This window comes from Onychomys torridus, chromosome 5 (genome assembly GCF_903995425.1).
Source record: "Onychomys torridus chromosome 5, mOncTor1.1, whole genome shotgun sequence".
NCBI lineage: Eukaryota > Metazoa > Chordata > Mammalia > Rodentia > Cricetidae > Onychomys > Onychomys torridus.
The window spans coordinates 9,357,978-9,382,844 of record NC_050447.1 but is presented as its reverse complement, the minus strand read 5'-3'; the positions used below and the strand labels follow the sequence as shown (position 1 = coordinate 9,382,844).

At 38.8% G+C, this 24,867-nt stretch overlaps 1 protein-coding gene across 4 annotated transcripts in view; it reads left to right on the top strand.

The window, feature by feature from the left end:
- Positions 1 to 24,867, top strand: part of Il15 (interleukin 15) — a 71,930-nt gene that overhangs the window by 41,715 nt on the left and 5,348 nt on the right. For all 4 annotated transcript variants that reach the window (XM_036188744.1, XM_036188747.1, XM_036188743.1 and 1 more), the window contains exons 2-5: positions 13,240 to 13,335; positions 14,460 to 14,557; positions 15,540 to 15,624; positions 24,271 to 24,315. In XM_036188744.1, coding sequence (XP_036044637.1) covers positions 13,324 to 13,335; positions 14,460 to 14,557; positions 15,540 to 15,624; positions 24,271 to 24,315 — 240 coding nt within the window. In that variant the 5' untranslated portion in view covers positions 13,240 to 13,323. The remainder of the gene's footprint in view (positions 1 to 13,239; positions 13,336 to 14,459; positions 14,558 to 15,539; positions 15,625 to 24,270; positions 24,316 to 24,867) is intronic.

Genomic DNA, 24,867 nt, shown 5'->3' with positions numbered 1-24,867 from the left:
GGGAGACTGCTGAGGCCATGTGCTTTGGAAGCTAGTGTGCTGATTGTCTAGCTTGATAGTGGGATGTTTTATTGTAGCTTGAGGGAGAAGTTTGACTATGTGTGAGAGACAGGGAGGAATATACACCAGTACCATGTCCCAGAGTCTGTTCTCCTCAGTCTATGTGTTTCCTTCTGTGGGATAAATGTCATGCTACTGTTTCCATTTCTTTGGATCAAATGTCTGAAACTCGTCAGATGGCAGCTTCTGTCAGAAATTGATGGAAAGCACTGTTGTAAAGCTGCTTCCTGGAGAGGGCTTTATGTCTTGGTTATAAAGTAAACTTCCATAAAATTTGATCGGAAAGTGTCTTTATGTGTTGCCATACTGCTTGCTATTAACAGCTCAGCACTGAATGTTGGTTTTACTTAGGGCTGTGTCTGTTTTGGGTGTTTGGACATATCCTTCATCTTAGAACTGTCTCTTCTCTTACAGAACAGCTTTTCCACTGGCCTTCTGTAGGGAAGAGTGACATAGTTTGCCTAACTCACCTCCCTGTGCATGGATATTGAGCCTTTTGGGTCTCTTTTTTGACATTTGAAACACTAAGGAAGCTGCTGAGACATGCTTCATATGAGATGGTTCTCACTATCATTGAAGCATTTGGAGATTATTTCACTGCAGCAAATATACTTTCATTTCAGTTCTGCCTTGTTAGAAATTCTTGTTTCAACTTTTTCTTTCTTTTAAAGAAATGCATTACCTTTCCAGTTTCACCATATGGGTTCAGAGGACTGAACTCAGGTCCCCAGACATGGCTGCAAGTGCCCTTACCTACTGATTCATCTCACAGGCCCTCTCTTCACTTCCATGGTCATAGATTTGTACTCTTACATGCTGAAATCTGTGATATTTGGTGGCCCCAGTTCACACCTGATGTGTCCTGTAATTCAGGGACACAGCGATTATGTTCGATATTAATTGAATGATGTGAGACAGAGTGCCTATATCCCATTACAACATGGTTTCCTTCCTCCCTCCTTCCCTTCCTCCCTTCTTTCCTCTCTTCCGTTAAACACTTTCGGATTGTTGCTTTGAATTCTTTTTTGAGAGTAATCATAAGAATCTCTATTCCTTTCAGTTTTTCTTAGGAGTTGGCATGTGTGATTAGCATCCACAACAAGGGGCAGCAACTTTTTCAAGGGTAATGAACGTCTCATGAATCTTCTATTTGGTCTGGATACAGGTTTCTTGGTGTCCTAGTTAGAGTTACTGTTTCTGGGATGTAACATGATGAGGAGAAGCAACTCATAGAGGAAAGGGTTTATCTGTCTCACATAACCTGAATCACAGTTCATTGATGGAAGTCAATGCAGAAGCTCAAAACCAGACAGGAACCTGGAGGCAGGAGCTGATGCAGAGGCCACGGAGGGGTGCTGCTTATAGCTGCTCAGCCTGCTTTCTCATATAACCCAAGACCACCAGGCCAAGGGTAGCACCACCCACAATGAACTGGATGGACTTTATCCAATCAATCACTAATTAAGAAAATGCCCTAGAGGTTTGCCTACCTCCCAATTTATGGAGGCATTTTCTCAGTTGAGGTTTCCTCCTCTCTGATAACTCTAGCTTGTATTGATATAAAACTATCCAGGAGTCTTGGTGTTCAAAAGGAATCTGAACAACAAAGGCATTTCTCTACAATTCTCTATAGAAATAAGAAAATAAATAAAAAAGTAATCAGTGATCCCAACTAGCGGTCTGTTTGTGAGTTATACCATAAGCAGTACTGATGCCAAAATGCTGTTTGTGATCAGGAAACACATTTTCTTTTCTCCCCATGCCTTTTGCTTGATAAGATTCCATTCTAGCGTAGTCCTGAGCTAGACTTAGCTGAAGGAGCTAGCCTGAGGCAACCAGATTTTCTGCACACCTTTCACTGCTTTTTAAGTTACATGTTTTCTGTTTCTCCTGGAATCTGAGGAAACCCTTCACCTCAAGAGAAGCACTTGACTGGTTTCCCAAGTGCAAGAAGATTCTTTTTCAGCTAGATGTGTGCAGTATTTCTGTGGGTACCCCAGATAAGTCATTTGTTGGCTTGACTAGGGGGCTGTTCCTGCAGGGAGTTTTCTCTGTAGGCGGTGTATAATTCTCAGATACTTAATGATCCATTTTGTAGATTTTGAGGCCAAGTGCCATTGTTTTTTGCTGGTAGTAAACTGTCTGCAGACTACAATTTAGCATAGAAATTTATTGAAGTAATATCAGCTGAGATATGAGTCTTGTAGACAATATTTCTAGTTCTAAATAGTTTACATTGGGACAACTGAACTGCTCTTGTATACAGAAGAGATTATTAATGTGAAACTTTGCTCATATGTATACTTTCCACTTTCAAAACCATTTTGCTCAGCTGTATTTTTTTCTAAACATTTGCTCAGATACCAGCAAAAATAAGCTTAACCATTACCATCGCATACAAGTTACTAATAAATCAACACCCAGATTTGCTGCCTCCTTATGTACTCTTAAAGTTATGGTATGTGGGGTGGGGTGGGGGTGGAGAGATGGTTCAGCCTCCAAGAGTGCTTTCTGCTCTTGTGGAATACCCAAGTTTGGTTCACAGCACCTACCCAGTCAGGTGCCTCACAACCACCTGTAACTTAGGTTTTGGGGGACCTGATGCCATCTCTGGCATCTCCAGCTACTGCACTCATGTACACATGTTCATAATTAAAACTAAAGTAAACATTTTATATTATAATATGATTTTTAAGAGAAAATCACAGATCCAGGAAATATTTAATAATGATGAAATTTTCTAGTTTTATTAGGCAGTATAACTGTGGGAAATATTGATAACTGGGTTTTTTGTATAAAGTTTTATCACGTATTATACATTTTCAGCATTAAACATTTGATCAAAGCCATTTTAATCATAAATTTCTGGTTAGAATATATTTTTCAGAAGTGCTTTTTGAATCAGTGGGTCAGTAATGCAAGATGTGTAGTTTCATATATATGCTCTGAATGCTAAACAATGTGAATCCTTTCTTCTGCCCACAGAGAGTGGAGAGCCAGTCTGAAAGTTCTGAGATGTTGGGGGGTGGTAAACAATGCGGTGAATAAACTGTTGTTAGAAGGGCTTGCAGATGGCCTCTCCTCTTGGCTGCTCATCACTGTAGCAAGCGGGAGCACGTCTTCAAGTGCTTTAACAACTCCTGACTCACTTCCCTCTTGCCATGGAAAGGTGACCCTTTCCTAGGCTCAAAACTAGGACCCAATAATCACAGATCAAAAAGGTTGGGGGAAACATCTGACCCTAGGCACACTTTTGTTCTTGTCATTATTTCTTGAACACTTTAGTGTGTTCATCTCCATAGCGCCGAAGTTGCATTCAGCTCAGCATTATGGGTAATCTAGAGATTCTTAAAAATGGGAGCAAGTACCCTGCCATCTGGTACAAGAAACTTGAGTATCAATATGTTTTGTCATCAAGAGTGAGGGGGCTTGAAATCAGTCTGCAAGAAGAAGAAAGCAGAGGATCCCATTCCAGGTTTTTCTTGTTTGGGTCTTAGACTAACAGTTGTATAAACATGAGAAGGAAACGTTCAAGAGACAGAAGCAAGCTTTAGGTGGAAGAAATGGTTTCTAAGACATTTTTGGACAAATCTTTTCTACTTTTATCTTTACTGAGATCTCTAAAGGCGACATGAGCCAGAAATCCCTAGAACAGATTTGCGGAGAGATTAATGCTTAGCTTCAATGTGGAGATCAAATGAAGAAAAACATGATGCAGCAGATATTTGAAAATTCAGATATTGAGGCAACAACCCAAAGCCACCCCAATAGGAGTTTCTGTTGAGCCTGTGTGTTGGGGAAACAGAGAGAGTTCATGTGAGGGTCTTAATTGGTAGTGACCAGTCCTGTGCTTACAGAGTGAGCTGTCAACCTGTAACTTCCACATGCAATCAGTTCAGCTCTCATACTTTCCCCACTGACAGCCTCTCATCCCTGTAAAGAATGAGCACAGATGAGCAGGAGATGCAAAACAAGCCAGTCAAGCAGGACTGTTTATTGTGCTTTAGTCACAGTTTATCTGAGAAGTAAACTCCTGGGCTGAGTTTTCATAGTGGCTGAAGTTTTAAAATACCACATGAATTCCTATCAAATGAAACTGTTGCTCAACATCACTGTCTATAGAACCTAGAATGTTTCCCATTGTCTAAAATATTCAGTCAGATTTTTCAGTTTGGTTGCGAAGGTCACAGCCAGCCTGACTCCATGCTTCTTGCCCAATTCATGCTTGACTTCCTTCAGAGCTTCTTCAGACAGTGGCATCATTAAAGGAGTCTGCTGAGACAGTGGTTTCATGCACTAACCTCTCCTGAGTCAAAATTTATCCACTTTTAATAGCTACCTCCATTGCCACCTGATTCCAAAGCCTCCTCTATTTTGGGAAATGTGTGTTTAATATCACTTATTACTCACATATCCATGATACAGATGTTTCTCCTTCCCATCAGGAGATTTTATCACGTGTGTATTCACAGCTAATTTATGTACTGTATGCATTTCATTATTCTCTTCATGATAACACTGAGCCCACCATGATAGTGATTATGTCTTCATTTTTCCCCTGAAAAGAAACAGGGAAACAGCATAAGATCAGATGAGGCAGAGAGCTGGGAGACAGATCTTCACCTGGCTGTTTGGAAACATGTCTAGGTACTGGCTTGCAGGGATCAGGTTCATAGATCTGAACTTCTGTATTGTTTGGCTCTGTATTCATCTGGTTTATCAACAGAACAGAAGTGATAGAATGACTCACTATTACAATGTGTAATTATCATGTTGGCTTACACAGTTAGAGCAAGGAAGTTTAATGGACTCTGCACACTGGAGAGATGCCTCAGTCCACATGCTTCACTGCCAGCCTGAGGTTGAAGGCATGAAGGTTCCTTTTACATCCATGCTGGGAGACTGAAGAAGCAGGAGCCAGCGTCACTGAAGATGGCAGCATCAGGGGAGATTCATTCAGCAGCACAGAGAGAAGGCAAACAGCCAACAGGAACTTTAGCTCAGGCCACCAGAGGCAGGGCTCGCCTACACCAGGGGAGGGTCTCCCCTCCCCACTACTCCTTAAAGGAAAGAACCTTCCCGACCCTTCCATAGGCATTCCTCTTAATTGATTGCAGGCTAAACAAGGCGACAACCAAGACTGAACTGTATAGGCTCTCTAAGAAAGTGAAACCCAAGTTAAGAGTGAAATGAGAAGCCTTTAATGCATTTCTTTAGAAAGGGAAAACTCTTCACAAATGCCAAGTATTAAAGGTCTGAAAAATACCAATTAACACAGAACCCTTTTACATTTAACTTCCTGGTTGATCTTTATAATACTTCCTTTCCTGCCATTTTAAAGACTTCTTACTATATTTAGACAATGTATGTAATATCTGTCTGCATGGGGTATGCACACATGAGTGCAGGTGCTAGTGGACAGAAGAGAGCATCAGGTCCCTTGGAGCTGGAGATGTAATGGCTATGAGCTGCCCAACATAGGTCCTGGGAAGCAAACTTGGGTCCTTTACCAAAGCAGTAAGTACTTTGCATCACTAAACCATCTCTCCAGCCCCATGCCATTTTTAAATACACTCAGTTTTCATATTTCATGTGTTAAAGATTTTTTTCTCCTTTGTTCTGCTTGATGAGATGTATTTCTTTAGAAAGGTACATCAGTATTTTTCTTCTAATGACTGATGGTTTTAGAAAGTAGCTGTTATTAGGAATGACACATTTCTTACTTCCTACCCATTTCCAACTCAGGCAGTCTGGTGCAGGTATGGCTTAAGGAAGCCAAGCCTTTGTGTCACAGCTGCCCTTCTTGCTAAGACCCTCTGCATCACCTGCTGAGCAGTCCTACTGTGAGACAGGATGGGAGGGTGTTTTCTCCTGGAAGCCTGGTGTTTATATCCTTATGATTACTAGCCAGTCTGGATCCTCCTTGAGGTGAAGTAGGGTCAGGTTGTCATTGGGAGCCAGACAGACAGAAGGAAATGTTGATTGTATGCTTGCTGCTAACTCAGGATGACTTTTTGGCAAAATACGCATCACTATGGGTAACCTGCATACCTCTGCAGCAGGCCTTCATGGGACTTTCTCAGGGAAACAGCTGTAGCCTACTGTCCAGGATGACCTGCTGAATCTGTCTGTCTGAAGGGCACAGTGAATGTATACTTCTCATTTTGCTTTTTTATTGACAGATTGTTTTGAAGTCAGTCTCAGGAACTGATTGTAAATCAGTTTGGCATATGGACTTTGGCTCAGGAGTAATTCTGTGTCTACTTTATTTCAATCCTCTGCCCAAAATTGTGCTGAAGGGGACTTTTAATTGTGTCTCACCCAAGTAAATTTATATTTAACATTTTATAATTATATTAGGATCAGATTGTATTGAGGTAAGAGTGTCCATTTCTTCCATTTGTGAATGTAGCTGTGTGGTTGTTTTCCCCAGGAATAAAGACTATTTTATACCAATTGTTGGGCCTAAGGGTTGCTAATCTCAAAATGATATCCCTCTAGAGATTTCTCTTCCCTCATCCCCAAGGAAACACACACTTCTCAGGGCTCACTGTCCTCCAATGCACCTTGAGTGGGAGTGAGGGAAGAGGACAGATACTTGCAAACTTTTTGATTCCTATCTCCTAAAGTGGAAGAACACTCGAGGGCCATCTTAGCTTCAGAGCACTGCCAAGGCCCTGCAATAGCGTCCAGATTCCTACGACACGCTTGACAGTTTTAGTTTTAATCCCTTCGCCCCCAGGAACTATCCTGAAGGCATGTTGCATTGTACTGCATGTGCAAATATGTGCTCTGGAGACCTGAAATGCCATCCATTTTGTAAAAAGCACAAATATTTTTTTTTAATAATAGCTTTTCTGGGGATGAGCATGTAGGTCATTTAGAATATGTGACCTTGTTTCAGAAACATCCAGACCAAAGTACAAAATGCTGCTTGCTTTCACAGAGCAGGTTTTCAGTGTGCATAGGAATGGCTGTGATTGCTTGCTGTAGTGTCTTGTTAGCTGTGACCAACAAGCCAAAGCAGTCAGAATCCTTTCAGGAAGCCCTTATATAAGGACAGGAGGGTGTTGTTCTCTCCTGTGCTCTCTGCCATTTCCCCTCTCGGGGTCTTCCTGACTTAGGCTTTTTTGAACTCATGGTTTTAGGCAATTGTATTATGTTTTCAATTTTTCCATCCCTTAAACTTCGAATACATATTTATGTCTGCCAGAACCTGTTCTTTTGTATGCTAGTGGCCTTCTTCAGAGCATATTTTGACTGTCAGTTTTAGTAATTTATGCTAACTTATGAAATACTTTCTTTACCTGCAAGGTAAATAAATGGCTTTTCTCCTTTTGTCTGTGGGTATGGCTGATGGAATGAGAGGTTCTCTGGTCCTGATCATCTTCACTTCAAGGATAAACATCTTTTTAATCCTCTTACATTATTCTCTTGACACACTTCTGGGTAGAACCTGTTATATTTTATTTTGGGGATTCACATCTATTTCCATCTAATAAGCAGTAATTTCTTTGGGGGAGATATTATATCATAATTGTGATACCAGATTTCGATGCCCCAGAATTAGAGTAATCTTGCATTACTACACCAATACACAGACTTCTTGAGTTTTTGGGAAAACTTGTGTTAAGAACTTAGAAACTTCCTAATTCATGAATTTTATCTAGATTTTAGTGTATTCTGAGGATGTTAATATAATCATATTTACTTCACTTTCTTGAGAGGCTGCTTTGTATTTACTTAGAATATTAGTGTTTAGATTGATTTTCAGAAATATATAATTTATTCAAATTATGTTCATACTGGCCATTTTTATTCTTAATATGTGTATACTTGAATTTTCATTTTAGTTTTCAACACACTTTCTTTCAAGGAATTTTCTGTTTTATTAATCTTTTTTTTTTTCTATGTCATTGACTTGCTGGTTTATCTTATTAATACTTTATTCTATTTTTCATGAGTTCATTGGATTTTTAACTCCTTGTAATTAATAAATAATAAAATAAATATATTTAATGTATGTCCTATGAAAATGTAACAATTTTCATTATTATGCTTTAACAGGTATTTAAATTAAGAAAAATGGCCATAATAACTTTTTTCACACCAAGATAACTAAATGATCACTACAAAGTTATAACAGTATTTAAGTCATTTTTATTTGCTATTGATTTGTAATCAGTATTGCTGGAAACAGTGTAATAAAGATTCACTAGCTCAATTTTGTTGTCTCACAATCCTAGTTTCTCAGATGTAATTTGAGGATTTTCTAGTTGTTGAGACTATAGTTTGTACCAAGAATAAAGACTTTGAATGCCACATCAGCTTTATGAATGTTGTGTTTCCCATGCTTTGAAATTCGTTATTTCTGAAAAACAGAAGTCTCTCTCTGTCTGTCTGTCTGTCTGTCTGTCTCTCTCTCTCTCTCTGCCTCTCTCTCTGTCTCTCTCTCTGTCTGTCTCTCTCTCTGTCTCTCTCTCTCTCTCTGTCTCTCTCTCTCTCTCTCTCTCTCTCTCTCTCTCTCACACACACACACACACACACACACATACACACACTGAACAAAAAGTTGTGTTTAAACTTTACCCTAGGTAGTGCCGCAAGGGATCAATGGTCAACAACAGGACGGTTCTGATCTGGTTGATGAACCATTAGGAACTTGAAATCAGTCAGGTGCAGTGTTGGTAGAACAGAAATTGGCAAATTTTACTGACATGACACTAATTGTCCTACTGATCTTTATACTGAAATTTATGGAGGACATGACCACTTTCCTAACATACTTTACTTCCTGTTACTTTTCAGCATATATTTGGGGCTTTTCTGTTACCTGGGTACACATTCATACTCACTCTGTCTTCTCATGGGTTTTATTTTCTATTCTATGTCACCTGAATTCCCAGTACTATCCCAGTACATATGTTTAGAATACTTCCTTTCTGTTCTATTCAACTACTTATAAACATATTTTGGAATTTATCTCCCTCTCTGCCTCTTTTCCATACTAATCCTAATATTTGTTTTTCAAGCAAATTTCTGTTTATTATATTTTCCTGTGTACTGAATGTTACTGGTGTGTATTGGTCTCCGTTATAAATAAGTTTTACTTCTCTCTCTCTCTCTCTCTCTCTCTCTCTCTCTCTCTCTCTCTCTGTGTGTGTGTGTGTGTGTGTGTGTGTGTGTGTGTGTGTGTGTTTCTTTTCTGCCTTCTGTGACTATCGCTTTCTGTAAGAGTATTCCAATTGTCTTTGCATCATTTTGCCTTTTAATGAATTTGAAAGTTACATGTTATCTGGCTTGCATTTTCTCCCAACAGTTAAGTTTTCTTTTCATTGTTTCAATTGGTCAACATGAATATATGCTTAAAATACCCCAAATAAAAATGGTAATTTTAGAATGAACTTATACCCTTTCTCCATACTTTGTCTCCCAAGGCAACCATCCATGCCCTTTGCTTCCTGTTACTGTATGTAAATGTTCATGAATAAGTCAGTAGTTGCCTCACATTAGAGTTAAGGATGGAGCACATGGGGGATAAATATGGTGCATGTCATGGTGGCTGTGATGATTTCATGAGTGTATATAATTACCAGAATTCTGCATAAGTATGCTGACAGTTCAAGTGCTTTTAACCTCTGCACCACCACCACCACCCCAGCCCCAGTTCTTACATTTTCTAAGATCTGGTATGAGACAGCGTTGCTTGCTGTCTCTTCAGTGCAGACAGGCTAACGTAGTCTTCTGTTTGGTTTCCTGGTCTTGTATAGCCTCATCAGATCTGTCTGACTCTCGCTGTGAGCATGTCTGTCCTTTAAACTGCTTACTTTATTTTTGCCCTTTTTATCTTCCTTCAGTGTAAATGCTTGTGTTTTTCTTTACTTCCTTGAAGTTTCCTGTTGGGGATTTTTGGCTACTTAATCTTTTCCATTTCCTTCTAGAACTCCTTTTAGATGGTATATTGTCATTTTTAGCTCTCTGCCATAATTTCCAGCTTTCTTCCCATGTAAAATGCCTGAGAAGAATGTGTTCCTTCATGAGTGTTGGAGTAATGTGCTTTTAATGTATCTCTGGAATGAGATGACCTAATGACTGATTGCTTCTGGACAGTGGGTTAAGTTTGGGTGTTATGTTTTCCAAAGAAGCTGTCCAGGATGTCTGTCCCACAGAGCTGGTTAATCTAGAATTTTTCAAGAACACTTATGAAAATAGCCCTTGAAAACATTTCTACTAAATATCAAAAATAAAATAAAATAAACCTGGAAAAGCCCACCTAGTATATGCCTCCTGTGTGTGCTTTTCATCTGTTGTAAATGACAAACTAAAGTGCCTTGTGTTTATTTTACATCAATTTTAAGTTAGTTTTTGTTTGATTAATGTTTCTTGGATAGTGCTTGCATAGTGGCCCAAACCTTATGCTCAGTACCTGGCAGTTCCATCCTAATTCCATGTGTGAGGTCTATTCTGGGACAGTTTTGTCAGCTGACCAACTTACCTCATTTTCATCATCCCCGAGAGCATTAAGTTATTTCATATATACACGCCTGTGTATCTTGATGTGAGGTGATGTTTGAAAAGCATAAACCACCCTAACTGGGCACTTGTTTTTTTATGGTGGACTGTAAGCTTTAGAGCCATGTGCCAATCTATTTCCTGTTGCGTTACAACACCTCTGAGGCCGGCCACCTCTAAAGAAAAGAGGTGTGTTGAACTCACTGCTCTGCAGTGAAAGTGCAATACCAGGCGGCCTCCTCGGTCTGGCCTTGGTGACAGCGTGGCTTCACCGTGGTGAAAGTGTGTGTAAGAAGGACAGAGCACATGGAGAAGCTGTAAGCCAGGCTGGCTTCCTCCTAACAACTTGTCCTAATGGAAACTAGGTGAGGTTCCTGTAGTGCTCCGCTAACCCTCCCGGGCAGCCTGAGGACAGTTACTGAGAAACCACCAGTAGAAGGTGCAAGACGTAGACTTTTTCAGCTGTGTTTAAATGAGGCTGGAGTATGGGATCATCAGGAGGGAGGCATTGTTAGCAAAACAAATATTTATTTATCATGAGATGTTTGGCGAGTCTCAAGCTCCAGCCACCTATTTTGATAATGAAGCTGAATTGGGTTGCAGCCAACCCATTCATCACCTGCAGCTACTTTCAAGCTGTAGTGGATGTTGATATAATTATGACCAAACTACAAAACTTTTCAAGTATGAACTACTAATTGCCTGGCTCTAGACAGTAAATGATTCTGCTTTGTACAGTAGTGACACACCCACTGTATTGCCCTCTTTCATGCTGTTTAGAAAATGACTCAGCACTCTGTAAACACACTGCTTAGGTACACGAGTCCTTTCTCAGGTGCTTTACCCAATGTCACACAATTTCAGTCCTCACTCATAGCTAACAACTGCCCATTTGTCAAGCTAGGATTAGAATAACACTTTGCTCTGAAGACTTACAACATGGAAAGAAAACACCCCATGCAGATTGTTCTGCAGCCCTTAACATATTCAAGTTCCTGGGCCTCTCTGCTCTGTTCTTACAATACTCACTTCCTTGTCTTGCACAGTTTTAAATCCAGTTTTCTGCCTCCTCTAGGTGGCCTGTCCCTTGCAGGTTGTTACCATGCCAGGAGCCCATGCAGACACATTGTAAGAAGCTCCTGTTCCTGGAGAACTGGAAAGTCGTGGTCCTTGGTAAAAAGGCTCCAGTCAGAACACTTTCCCAAACAAAGGACAGCAGGGGACCCGAGGAAAAGTTAATCAAGCACTACTGAGGTGTAGGTCAGAAAGTAAAGAGAAACCGTCCAAAGTTAACTGAGGCTGACTGGGGAGACCAAGCTGCCTCTGAGTCTTTGCTGCTTGTGCTTTCCATTGTGGGTCAGGTAACTTAGGCTTTGGGTGCAAACATCAGCCACAGGTATAAACAAGGCTCAGCCTTTCTGGTCTTTGTAATTGCAAGTTTAGTATGAACAGCTGCTGGAAGGGCAAGTCCAATGCCAGAGCCACATGGGACACGGGGTCAAGATCGCACAGGAGCATGGCACTGCCCACATGCTCTAGTACCTCATTTTATACCCCGGTAGATGCTAGTTTTTCCCCCTTTTAAGAACTGCATGTATAGAGAACAGCAAGGTGGCTCAGTAGTTAATGACACTTGCTGACAAGCCTGATGACCCAAGTGATCCCAGAAACCCACATTGTAGAAGGAGAAAGGAGGCCTCCACAGTTTGTTCTCTAACTTCCACACATGAACTATGATATGTGCATCAGACACCTGCAGATACAGACACAGACACACATAGTCTCACACACAGACACACAGACAGACACAGACATAGTCACACAAGACACACACAGAGACACACAGACACAAGGATGCACAGATATACAGACACATGGACACATACAGACACACACACAGACATACATAGACACACACATACATGCAGACACATAGACACACACATAATGACACATATATACACACAATGTAAAAATAAAGGTAACATAATTTACAGCAAATATTTACAAATTAGAAAGCATCTTAAAAGGGTGAAAAATTAAGATAATTGTGATACATTATATGAGTGAAGCAAAAGATATTAATATTTTTGTTTGTAAGGTCAATTAATATATATCATTTTTAAGTCTAGGAAGACTGTCCATTTTTCACATTTTTGAGTTTAAATATTTTAATAAAATGGAGTTCAATGGGAGTGTTTAATCATTACATGTTCCTCTACTTTGAGTTAGAGAAAACATAATTTTGTTATTGAGAAAATTCTTAAATGGCATTCTAATTGATTATTTTGAAGAGCAGACCTAAAATGTCCCTTTGAAGCCTGTAGATATAGCTGTTACTATAAATTAGATCATAAGTTGGTAGTTATTTGAATCTATGTATTTGAATACCTCTAACTCTGATTGATAGGGCCCTGAAATCTCCTAGATCTGGGACACAGTGGGGAGAAGAAAGCCTTTGTTTTTTGTACCCAGCAAACCTGGTTCTAGTTTTGGCAGTCAAGAGGCCAGACCAGGTTTCCAAATGTTCTCAGGGGTGTTTGATGCAATGCATGTGTCAAGGAGCATGTAGGGTCCCTTTGGGGAGCAGATGCTTCTTTCCTGTCTGTCCCTGCCCCTGCCATTTGTGATGGTGGTTGTCATCATTTACTGTTTGTTGTATTCCAGGAGGTGTTCTGGATGGAAGGCTGCTGGAAGCCCATCACCATAGCCAGCTCTTCAACACTTACGCATTTATCTGGGCATTAAGTAATGAAAATTTTGGTAAGAAAAAAGCAAACAAAAATAGCTTATTGCTTTTCTTATAAGGTCACCTTAATCTCCTCTCTAGTTTATAATAAGTAGCATGATTATTCTCTAAACATTTTCAACTGTGACAGACATCTGTTTTCCCAAGGTTTGTCTTTATTTTAAAGATAAGTAATGTGGGCTTTTGAAAACAAGACTAACAGTCTGCTCGCTCTCCCCATGCTGTTGGTGATGTATTGTTTTACTTTGCCCAGTCTCCCTTGTTCTCTAAATGTCTATCAACCACATAAATTACGCCTCTGAGGGCGAGGTCTGGTGTTATGCATCTTTTCTGTGGGACTAAATAGAACACCTACTTCTGGTGGTTGAGGTGGTGGCTGACATGGCTCTCTGTAACTGTCAAAGCTTTGAAAACACCAAAGCATTAGGCCAAAGAATCTAATCTGGGGTTTGTCTCAGACAAAAAAGGTTCTAAATAACCAGGAAAAGCTGTCACATCATGACTGATAGAATGGGAAAGCATGTACTTCTTGAGACAGGGTCTCATCACTATGTATCCCTGGGTAGCCTGGGACTCACCATATAGATCAGGCTTGATCTCACAGAATTTCTTGTCTCTGCCTCTCTAGTGCTAGGAGTGATGGCATGCACTATCTGGCCCAAATACCTTTATCAGTTTAATTTTTATCTAATTTTTCTCCATGTGATAATAATGTGTTTTAATTTCCATATACTTGCATGAAATTAATGTACAATTAGTTGCTTGTTATTGTTTCCCATTACTAATGTGTGCTGTATATAATATGGGGCCTACTAAAAAGGATGGAGGATGAGAGGAAGCCAGTGAGGACAGAAAGAGCTGACCAGTCTTAAGGGCGTGTATGTCAACTGCTAAGAATGTCAGTTTATCATTGACCTTCACCTGGAAAAATGTCTACTAGAGAGTTTTATACATTGAGACAGTTGGAGATTAGAGTAAAACAAAACAGAAGAATAACTGAAATTTCACTGTTTCTGATAAAGACCATTGATTATGAAATAACATCTTTACAATTTTGGACCTAAAATACAATTAAATGAAGTCTTACATGTTTTCAGCTAGAGATATTTATCATAGTGTCTATGATTATGTTTTCCAGAAACCATATATGAGGAATACAACCATCTCGTGGTACTTGTGTTTCCTTCTAAACAGTCATTTTTTAACTGAGGTTGGCATTCATGTCTTCATTTGGGGGTAATTTAATCTTTAATTATAACTATTATCATGTTAACGGTCACGATCATTTGTCCTTGAATTTCTCCTGGTTGAAACTGCACTGTGTTTAGTTTACTTGGTGTGGCCTTCAGTCTTCAGGGTAGGACAAGAAGGATGGTCAGGGACCGTGGAGATGCTCAGGGATTGGTGAATACCTAACTGAGGGTTTCTGCACCTTGCTAGTATTCCACATGCATATTCTATCCCCCAAAGCAATTGAGCTTCTTGCTGTAAGTATTCCATTTACTGGTATCTTGCATGTAAATTATTCTCATTAGGCAGATTGTCATTGGCTGACATACTTTGCTCATGACCCTTCTGAGAATAATTGTTTTTCTTGAGGCTATAAGAATCACTCGACAGTCACATGATCAATGTGTCTTTTATTCTGAATATTAAATTTCAGTTTTAACCAAAGTGAATAAATTTGTGATCATCCATCTTGTATTGAGCTATGTCTTCAGTGTTTATAAAATCATCCCTAGCATTAGAATAGTGTGCACATCATGAAAGGGGCACATTTAGCATGCTGTAAGGGACACTTATTCTCACAATTGTCAATGAAAAAGATCAGTGCTTAATCTTTACACTTGCTAGCCCTAGGTCTCCTAGAACCTGTGCTTCAAGAAAATTAATAGTTCAAGAACATTTATTGAGTGTGCCACACATCAGACGCTATTCCCATTTCACTGTGACAAACTGCACGTGGTTACTTAACAAACGATCTGATTAGCCTTTCTCTAATCCTCAAGGTTGGACAGTCTTCCTCGATTAGCTCAGAGTATCAAGTTGTACTGTATATTTGATGTTTCCATTCACCCACTGGGCTATTGGATCACAGAGACAGAATGAGACTAGCTTGTCCTGTAGTGAGAAAAGCATGAACTTGCTTGTTCTCTGCATATGTACACAGTCAGACAACAGCCCTCTTTCATGTGTTTGTCTCTGGGTTGTTTTTCAGCTGTGTTGGGGTAGGTCTCCCCAAAACAGAGGCCAACTGGGAAGATGTGTTAGCTGATCTAAATATTATTAAATCTGATATTCAAGTGAGTACTCATTTTCATTTTTCTTTTTGTTTAAAGTTCATATTTGATATATTTTATTTGCAAAGTATTTTTTTATTCTGAGAATTTCATACATGAATATAGGAAAATACAATCATATCTGCTTCCCATTTCACTCCTCTTAAGCCCCCTTTTCTGTCTCCCCACTGTGTCCACTCCCAGCATTGTATCTTTTTTTTTTCTTTGCTTTTTATGATAACCCACTAAGTCCAATTAGTGTTACCAGTATGTACATGGCTATGTGGCTGTCTACAGGAATGCAGGAAAATCGGAGTGGTAGCATGATCAAAAGAGAATAATTCCCCCTCCCCCACTAGCTATCAAGTGCCCGTAGCTCCTTATGGGGGCAGAGCCACGAGAGTACACTCAGTCATTACTGTCGTTTTGGCAGACTAGTAGTTCCTGTGTAAATAACAAACTGCTGTGAGTTTGTGCACATGAGAGCCACCTCACAGCCAGAAGACAGCGTCTAACTGCACTCTCCTGCACCCTCCGACTTTTACACTTCTCTGCTTCCTTTTCTTCAATATTCCCTGAGCTTGTCCTCCCTGAGCAGGACAGGGAGAAGGTTGATAAAGATATTTCATTTAGAGCAGAGAAGTCAGTCTCTTCTTGGTAGCACATTGACTAATTATGCCTCAGCACTGATTGCTTTACACTGAAAAAAGAAGTTTCTGTGACCAAGGCTGATAAGATACCAGGTCTGTGGACACAGCCATAAATATATAGAAGGTAATTTGACAGCATGACCATTAAGAAAATATCAGTAGCAGGTTCTACCCTAGAGTGTACGACCTCCTGGTTATGGGCTTTTGATCAGGATTATAGTGCTTGGCATGAAGTTTCTTAAGATCAGTTAGTTGTTCAAAACAGTCATGCCATTAGCCAATCTTGCCTGGAAGATTGGTATTGTGGTATGTAGGAGCCAGCGCTTGATAAGATAATTGATGTGATTTATTTTTACAGAAGAATATATGATAGCTATGAAGTATGCATCTCTTGTATTTTTCTATAAGATCCCATGAAATACCATTTGAAACAATAATATTTATGAAGAAATATATGAACTTTGCAAAGCCTCATAAGGCATTGCTTTCAAATTCTAATTATTGTTAAAACTTACACCTTTATCAGAGCTAAGAACTTGTGGCTAGATGGGTCCTATGCTCTAGTGGAGAACTTATTACTATTATTCTGCTAAATGTATAGCATGAAAGTGACTCCTAATGACTTATCACTATACCCATAGACTAGTACATATCCAAATCCTCATCAGAGAACCTTCTTTGCAGTAGATGGTGATTACACAGAGATCCACAGCTGCCCAAGGTGCAAAGAATAAATCACTGTGGAATACTCAGCCCTAAATAGGACATCTCTATCATATACACTCTTCCTAAGATTCAGGGATCTTTGTAGAAGAGATGGTGGAAAAATCCTGAGGCAGTAGATGACACAACATGGCAGCTGTGCATATGAACTGATAGACCCACACAGTCTCAAGCCAAATAAAATCCCAGCATCAAGTGCAGAGGTTGACATGAAGTTCACTCCCAGTTGAGGCAATATTAGCAATTAATAGTTGCTGGGAGAGGGAGAATAAGTTTTCCTTAAGGGGGTCACCCCTGTTAGGTTATCTATCGCCAGTGAAGGGCCACACGTCTAATAAGATATGTGGGCTGCACTTCATGGATTTAAGAAAAAAGAAAAAAGAGGAATACACAAAGCTGGAATGGTAGGGAAAGGGTGTGGACATGGGAAAAGTTATAAGAAGAGTAATATCAAAAAAAGTGAACAAAATTTTCAAGGAACTATGCAATTTCTAAGAAATGTAGTCCAAAGAGCCCCACTCCTCACAAGTCAGAAGCTGATTTTCTTATCTGGAAAACAGACTTCATAAAAGATACCCACTGTGACATTAGCTCTAGAATGAAGTGCCTTTTCCGAGTCTTGTAGATAAACTTGTCCTGCCTAGAAGAACCAGATGCCCTAGGAGCAGGTCCTGCTGAATCTAGTCAAGAAAGCTCAGGAATACCATCCTAAATGACAGTCCTGGAAGGCATGTTTTGTCCCCACAGGCCAGTGTCTTCTGTCACCTCCTGAAGAAGCCAAGGAGCCTGGTATGAAAAAGTGATTCTTACCTCAGTAGTCAGCGAGGATTACAATGGAAGGTCCATTGAGGTCCTGAAAACTAAGCTGCTATTAGAGTCACAGCACATAATAGCAAGTCAGGCTTCAGGCAAGACAACTCAACAGGTGATTGACTGCATATTACAACAGAATCCTAACATAATAGCTATCACCTAGATACAAGGAAAAATCATCAATCATACCAAGAAGAGGAAAGTTGCAATCAAGACTATAATTTGTAGCTGGAAGTTTTCCTGTGTCCTGCCCAGTCCTGCAGCCACTCAGACCCAAGTAAATACACAGAGGCTTATATTTCTTATAAACTATATGAACATTAGCTCAGGATTATTACTGACTAGCTCTTACACTTAAATTAACCATAGTTCTTATCTATGTTTAGCCATATAGCTTGGTACCTATTCTCAGTTCTGCCTTCACATCTTGCTTCCTCTGTGTCTGGCTGGTGACTCCTGACTGAGCCCTTCTCCTTCCCAGAATTCTCCTTGCCTGCTCACTCCACCTATACTTCCTGCCTGGCTACTGACCAATCAGTGTTTTATTAAAACCAGTGTACAAGGACATTATTCCACAGCATTTCCCATTTTCTGTCTAATCAAAAAGGAAGGTTTTAACTTTAACATAATAGAACAGTTATCAAGTAAGAGTTACAGTTACAATATCTAGTCTATTTGTATTGGCAAAATTAAAGAAAATATTCTATTTATCCTATATTTGTGAGTCTAAAGTTGTCCATATTTAATTTATCTTTTATCATAACCAAAGAAAGTTATAACTATAACTATCTAGTCTTCGACTACATCAAAGACCCCAGAAGGATATAATATTACCTAAGTAAACAGGAAGTGTGTTGTAAGCAATTTCCAAAAATCTAGCATGACAAAGACAGCTGCCTGCCTAGAGAGTCACCCAAAGTTCTTCTGCAATGTTGGGGCATCTATTTTCAGCCCACAAACCTAAAGTCTCTCAGTCACTTTTCTCTGTGTCATGTAGAATGTCTGGCAGTTTCTTCTTCAAAGCAGGAACCTGAAGGACCATTTTGCCTTGCAAAATTCAGTGGTCACCTTCCTATGGTCCTGCATGTCCAGTCAATACAAAATTCTGTCAAGCAGTCCATGCAAGAACAGTTTCTTGCCCAAATGGCTACTTTTGCCAAGAAGAAGTTAAACTCCATATGAAGTATCTTTGACACCCATCTTTCTCTTTGAAGTAAATTGGTGCTGCTAGGAGCAGACGTGTCTCACTATCCAGAAAAGTCTCAGTTTTTAAAACATTTTAAATGCCTGTAGGTATTTGAAGTGTTTGAAGATTACCTACCTAACTGAATTAAATCTATGTATATCTAGAAAACTTAATATGACTATAAGTTTTACTATCATAGAAGACTAATTATTAATCTATATTTCTCAAGTATACACTATAATTTCAAATGAGTTGCATAAACAAAATACTTTAAACAAGAGTAGAAATGTATACATAGTATAACAAAATTAAATTTAAATTTGTATCAATAAAGTAAAATCCATATCAATGGAAAACATTTTAAACAAGTTGTTACTCTTTATCCTATCTTATTTATATCTCCTTTTATTCTTTAGAAAGATATTGCATTTATAATCAACTCACTTTAAATAAAAATAAACATTTATAAACAATATTTTGGGAATTTGGGCATAGTTTCTCATACTACTTCCTGCTGGATGAGGGCACTGGCAATCTTATGGAGATCCTGAGAAAATTAAGAATTACGGTCAAGTCATGACTGGAGTAGTCTGTGGGGCTGCATTTATGAGCTAGTTGTCTTGAAGTTGTACTTGGGTGTTGGATCATCTGGACCATGGTGTCATTGGAGACCTTTCAGGGGGTCTTGGCTAGTCAAATATATTAGCCTAGAAGCAATCCATAGGTTCTCATCTTCTGTGGAAACAAAAGCAGAACCTCTTTTTCAAAGCAACATAACCTTAGACATAAATTTTGATATCAAGATAACTTTAAAATATACATATTGATTTAACTCAGCAGCTTTTACAATGAAATGTGTCTCTGCACTTAAAATTCCCAAAGACAATACACCAGACTCTCTGTGTGATTTCCACCTTAATGTGGCTTATTTTTATATTACTTTTACTTTTTCCTTAGAGACTTTACTTTTTAAAACTTTCTATTTCTTTATATAACTGTCTATATTTATTTTCTCTATCTTTCAAGCCTTCATATATTTTATACACATTGTAAACCATTTATAGGTTTATTTCATCTGAATCTGTTTTATTGTGAGTCTATTGCTTTAAACTATAGCATTACTAGGACTGAAATAGTAGCTTTGGCTGCTGGCTCCACCTACCTCAGGTTTCCAACATGGCAGAACTACATTTACCACCAGCTTTGGTGGAACCATGCTCACCACCAGACTCTGGGAAGCAGTGGGTCTATGACTTCATCCAGCAGTGGGTAGCCCAAAAACCTCTTTTTTAAAAAAAAAAATACAAGCGAAAGCTAAATCCATCACACAGTGTGCTGCACAGGTCACAGATGCCACTGTGTACAGTTGCAGGAATCCACCATGCTGCACTCAAACCCATATGCCGTGAAACCGCCATACTGTGGTTCATGTCTGCAGGCCTCAGCATCTCTGTATCACAGCTTTCCTGAGAGACACAACTAGGAAGCTGCTCTTGGCTCCATTTTAGAACCTTTTAAAAAAGATTTCTCATGTTTTGAGTGGAAATTTTTGCCCTGCATTGGGCACAATTTGTAGCTGGAAGTTTCCTGCCCAGTCCTACAGCCACTCAGATCCAAGTAAACACACAAAGGCTTATATTGCTTATAAACTGTATGGCCATTAGCTCAGGATTATTACTGATTAGCTTTTACACTTAAATTAACCCATAATTCTTACCTATGTTTAGCTTGGTACCTTTTCTCAGTTCTGCCTTCACATCTTGCTTCCTCTGTGTCTGGCTGGTGACTTCTGACTGAGCCCTTCTCTTTCCCATAATTCTCCTTGCCTGCTCACTCCACCTACACTTCCTGCCTGGCTACTGGTGAATCAGCATTTTATTAAACCAGTGTACAAGGGCATTATCCTACAGCAATGATTAGTCATATATTAGTATCAAGTAAAGCCAATGTGATGGCTAATGCCAACAGCAATATTAATGACAGAAGAAAATTCATGAGGAAGAAATATTGATTCTTAATATATATGCACTGAGAAACAAAGTCTCAAAATTCATGACACAAAAATCAAGCTCAAAGGAGAAACAAATTTAAGATTCCAGTTGTAGATTTCACTGTCTCCAGCCCAATAACTAACTAAATTATGAAGTAAAAATTCCAGAAAGATAGACACCATGAAAAAACCAACTAATGTGATGTACTTAATGCATGAAGCATTCTACCCCATAGTGTCAGAACAAACTTTTAAAGACTCCCATGGAACAATAGTTACCAAGACTAAATATATCCTGAGCCACAAATTAAGATTCATGAAATTTACCAAATTTTGATCATGCAGAAAGTATGTTTAGAACACAACAGAATCAAATTGGAGGTGAAAATAATACAATAGGAAAGTCCCCCAAATTTATAAATTAAATAATATATTTCTAAATAATTCATGGGTTAAAGACTGATTCTCTAATATATGGAAAAAACCACATAGAACTGAATAAAATGAAACTCAGTATGTTAAGATGTGAACTGCTAAGGATGAGTAAACTTTAAAAATTAAATCAGTGTACTAGAAAAGAGGGAAAGTGCTAAGATCAAACCAGTAACCTAAATTAGACCAATCACAAAATAAGTTCAACACAAAGAGAGGGAGGAAAAGAATAGATTATCAGAGCAGAAATTAGTGAAGCTGAAATCAGGAGAGAGGTGGGCAAATCACTGAAATATAAAGGTACTAATTTGAGAAAAAAAATCAATGAAATTAATAAGCACTAGTATCATGCATGATTGGTGGCTATTGGCAAAGAATCTTTGGGGATAAAATTCATCATGGTTTCCCCCAGTGTAACTTCACATTTTGTACCAATGACTTACAGGAAATCAGCAAATTCTTCAAAGACCACAAGCTCCCCAAACATAAGAATGATGAAGTTGAGGGTTCAAGTGCCACTCTAACCAATGACATCATTCAATTCACCATACAGAACCTCCCAGAAGAACCTTCAGTAACAGCTGGCTTAGCTCCAGCATCTTGAAAGCTATTGAAGCATTGTGAATGATGTTCCTACCCTCCTCCAGGGAATGGGAGAAAGGAAGTCCATCCTCCCCAGTTTGGGAGATTGATTGTAGCCTGATGTGAAATATGAAATTAAGACAAGCAACTCTCATGAACTTAATATAAAATTCCTCAATTATGCTTTTGCCAGTCCGATCTATCAGTGTATTAAAAGAAATAATTATTTATTATTAACATATGGTATTTATTCTAAGTATAAATATTTTTATTATTTGAAGATCAATCAAGCAATCCAGTCTGACATATCAGGACCCTAAAAAGGAAATAATATCAATTGATTTAGAAAAGATGTGATAAATACAACACCTCTTATACAAGAGGGATTTTCCTTTCTTAACTACTGTCCATACCCCATAATGTGATTATGTCTTGATACAGGATATTTAAAGAGCAATTTAAGTTAAAACAGGGTCGTTAGGATGATTCGAAATCAATATAGTCAATGTCCTTAGAAGAACAGAAATCAGTCCTACAGGTATTCATTCACAGGAGGAAGAACTCCCAAGGAGAATACAAGACAGGCATTGATGAGGCAAAAAGAGAAGTCTTGGGAGACCATTGCTGGCACATCTTTCTGAGACTGATTGCCTTCAGAATTTGAGAAAATTACATGTCTTTATTTAAGCCATCCAGCTCATATGAAATTATAGTAGCTTCAGCAAACTGCTGTAGAACTGGTACAAGACAAAATACCTCAGCAGAGGAGGAACAGAGAGCAACTTCTTCAACTTAATATAAAATATGTACTAGCATACCTCAAACTACCACTCTTGCTAGTAAGTGAAAGACAGCTTCTCCCTGGGACTGAAAACAAATCTATTACCACTTTTATTCACCATGATCTTCATTTTGGTGTATCCACACAGTAGAGTATTATCCAGGGACAGAAAGAAATAGGTGGGCAAGCCAAGGAAACGAACACCTTGAATGCACACCATACAGTGAAAGCTGTGCCTACAAAGACTTCGTGCTGTGTGATTCTAGCTATTTGTCCTTGTAGAGAAGACAGAATCAGAGAACAAACACAAAGATGGATGGTTGGCAGCGGTTAGAAAGCAGGAAAGGGCTGGGCAGTGGTGGCACATGCCTTTAATCCCAGCACCTCAGGAGGTAGAGACAGGCAGATCTTTGTGAATTTGAGGCCAGCCTGGTCTACAAAGTTAGTTCCAGGAAAGGCACAAAGCTACACAGAGAAACCCTGTCTTGAAAAACCAAACCAAAACAAAACAGAAAAAAAAAAAAAAAACGAAAAGAAAAAATGAAAGCAGGAAAGGATGAGGCGGCAGAGCATTGTCACGGTGTACTGTGACAATGGTGGTACATGCCATTGCCTATCTCTCAAAGCCCATCATAAATATCATAGAAACTGAACCCTGATATTCTGTATATTTTTTCTGTTGCAATGGTATTCATCAACTCTCCATGACTATAGCAAAATACCTGAGATAATTAACTTTAAAAAGTAAAGACTGTATTTTGACTGATGGCTTTAAACTAATGATTTGGGGTCTCTGGTGGGGCTGCCAGCTTCTAATGGCAAAACAAGTTGGTCACAGTATGTCCAGAAAGCAAAAATAAGGAAAAATGAAGAGGTGAAAGTCCTACAATGCCCTTCAGGTCACATGTCAATGACCTGTGGCCCTCTCCTGGATCCTTTTGCCAGAGGTGTCACCGTTTCCACCCTGGACCCAAGAGTTTGGGGCATTAAACACCCAAACTGTAACCATGTATAAAAGCCCACTAATCAGGTAAACAAATGTACGTAATATATGCAGTCTATTATCAATGGAGGGAACTGGAATCAGATAAAGGAATGCAAAAGAGCTCAAGACATTGTGCTCCCCACCCCCCATAACACATCTGCTCAAAGTGTTATTTTTTAAAAAAGCCAATCATAAAAGGTTGCATTCTCTATGGTTCTATTTCTTTCATATTCTAGAAATGATAACAGTATAGGATTGGGCAAGGGGGTAAAACTGGAAAATTCTGGAGAAGGGAGAAACATTACATCAACATGAATTTCGCTGTTAGAAAACTGTGTTGTGTCTAAGCAAGTGCCAGCAAGGTAACAGAGAGAAGGGATTGCAGCAGCTCTCTGTGTGCTCTCTCATAATTGCTGGAACTTAAAATCATTGCAAAATTCAAAGTTAATTTAGGGGCCTAAATATAATGTCTACAGGAAGTTGTTATCATATCTAAAATTTTCATATTACTTCATCTTTTCGTTTCAGTCTATTCATATTGATGTTACTTTATACACTGACAGTGACTTTCATGTGAGTATAGTTCATTTTTCAGAATTGCTATTTTCCAATTTTTCAGCCATATTACCATAACTTCACTGAAATAGTTACAGTTTTAAAATCTAACTTATGGTGGATTCTCATAGTGTTTCCCTCATGACATTTCTAAGGGATCATTGAAGTTTGACTTAGGACAAAGAGCTACATAGATGCTTTTGTAATGGTGCCAAATCAAAATGGAAAAAAATTGCCTTTCCATCAGTGTCATGCAAAATCTCTTATATGTTTCTATGATGCAGTTTGATCATCATGGAATTAGATGCTAGAGTTACATTAAATAGTTTAATCTAATTGTCTCCAACGTACCCATTATTTCTAGTGCTATACTGTGTTACCATCTTCAATAATGTTTATAGCAAACAACTCATGAGCATCCATGTTTTGTGTTTCACATGGATCACTACACTTGCCAAGAAGTTCTTTCACTAATCTCTGTGTGATAAAAAACATAATCCAAATAATGTACTAGAATTTCTAAATGACAGAGTAGCTTCATTATAGTGATGGCTATAGGCATTTGGTCAA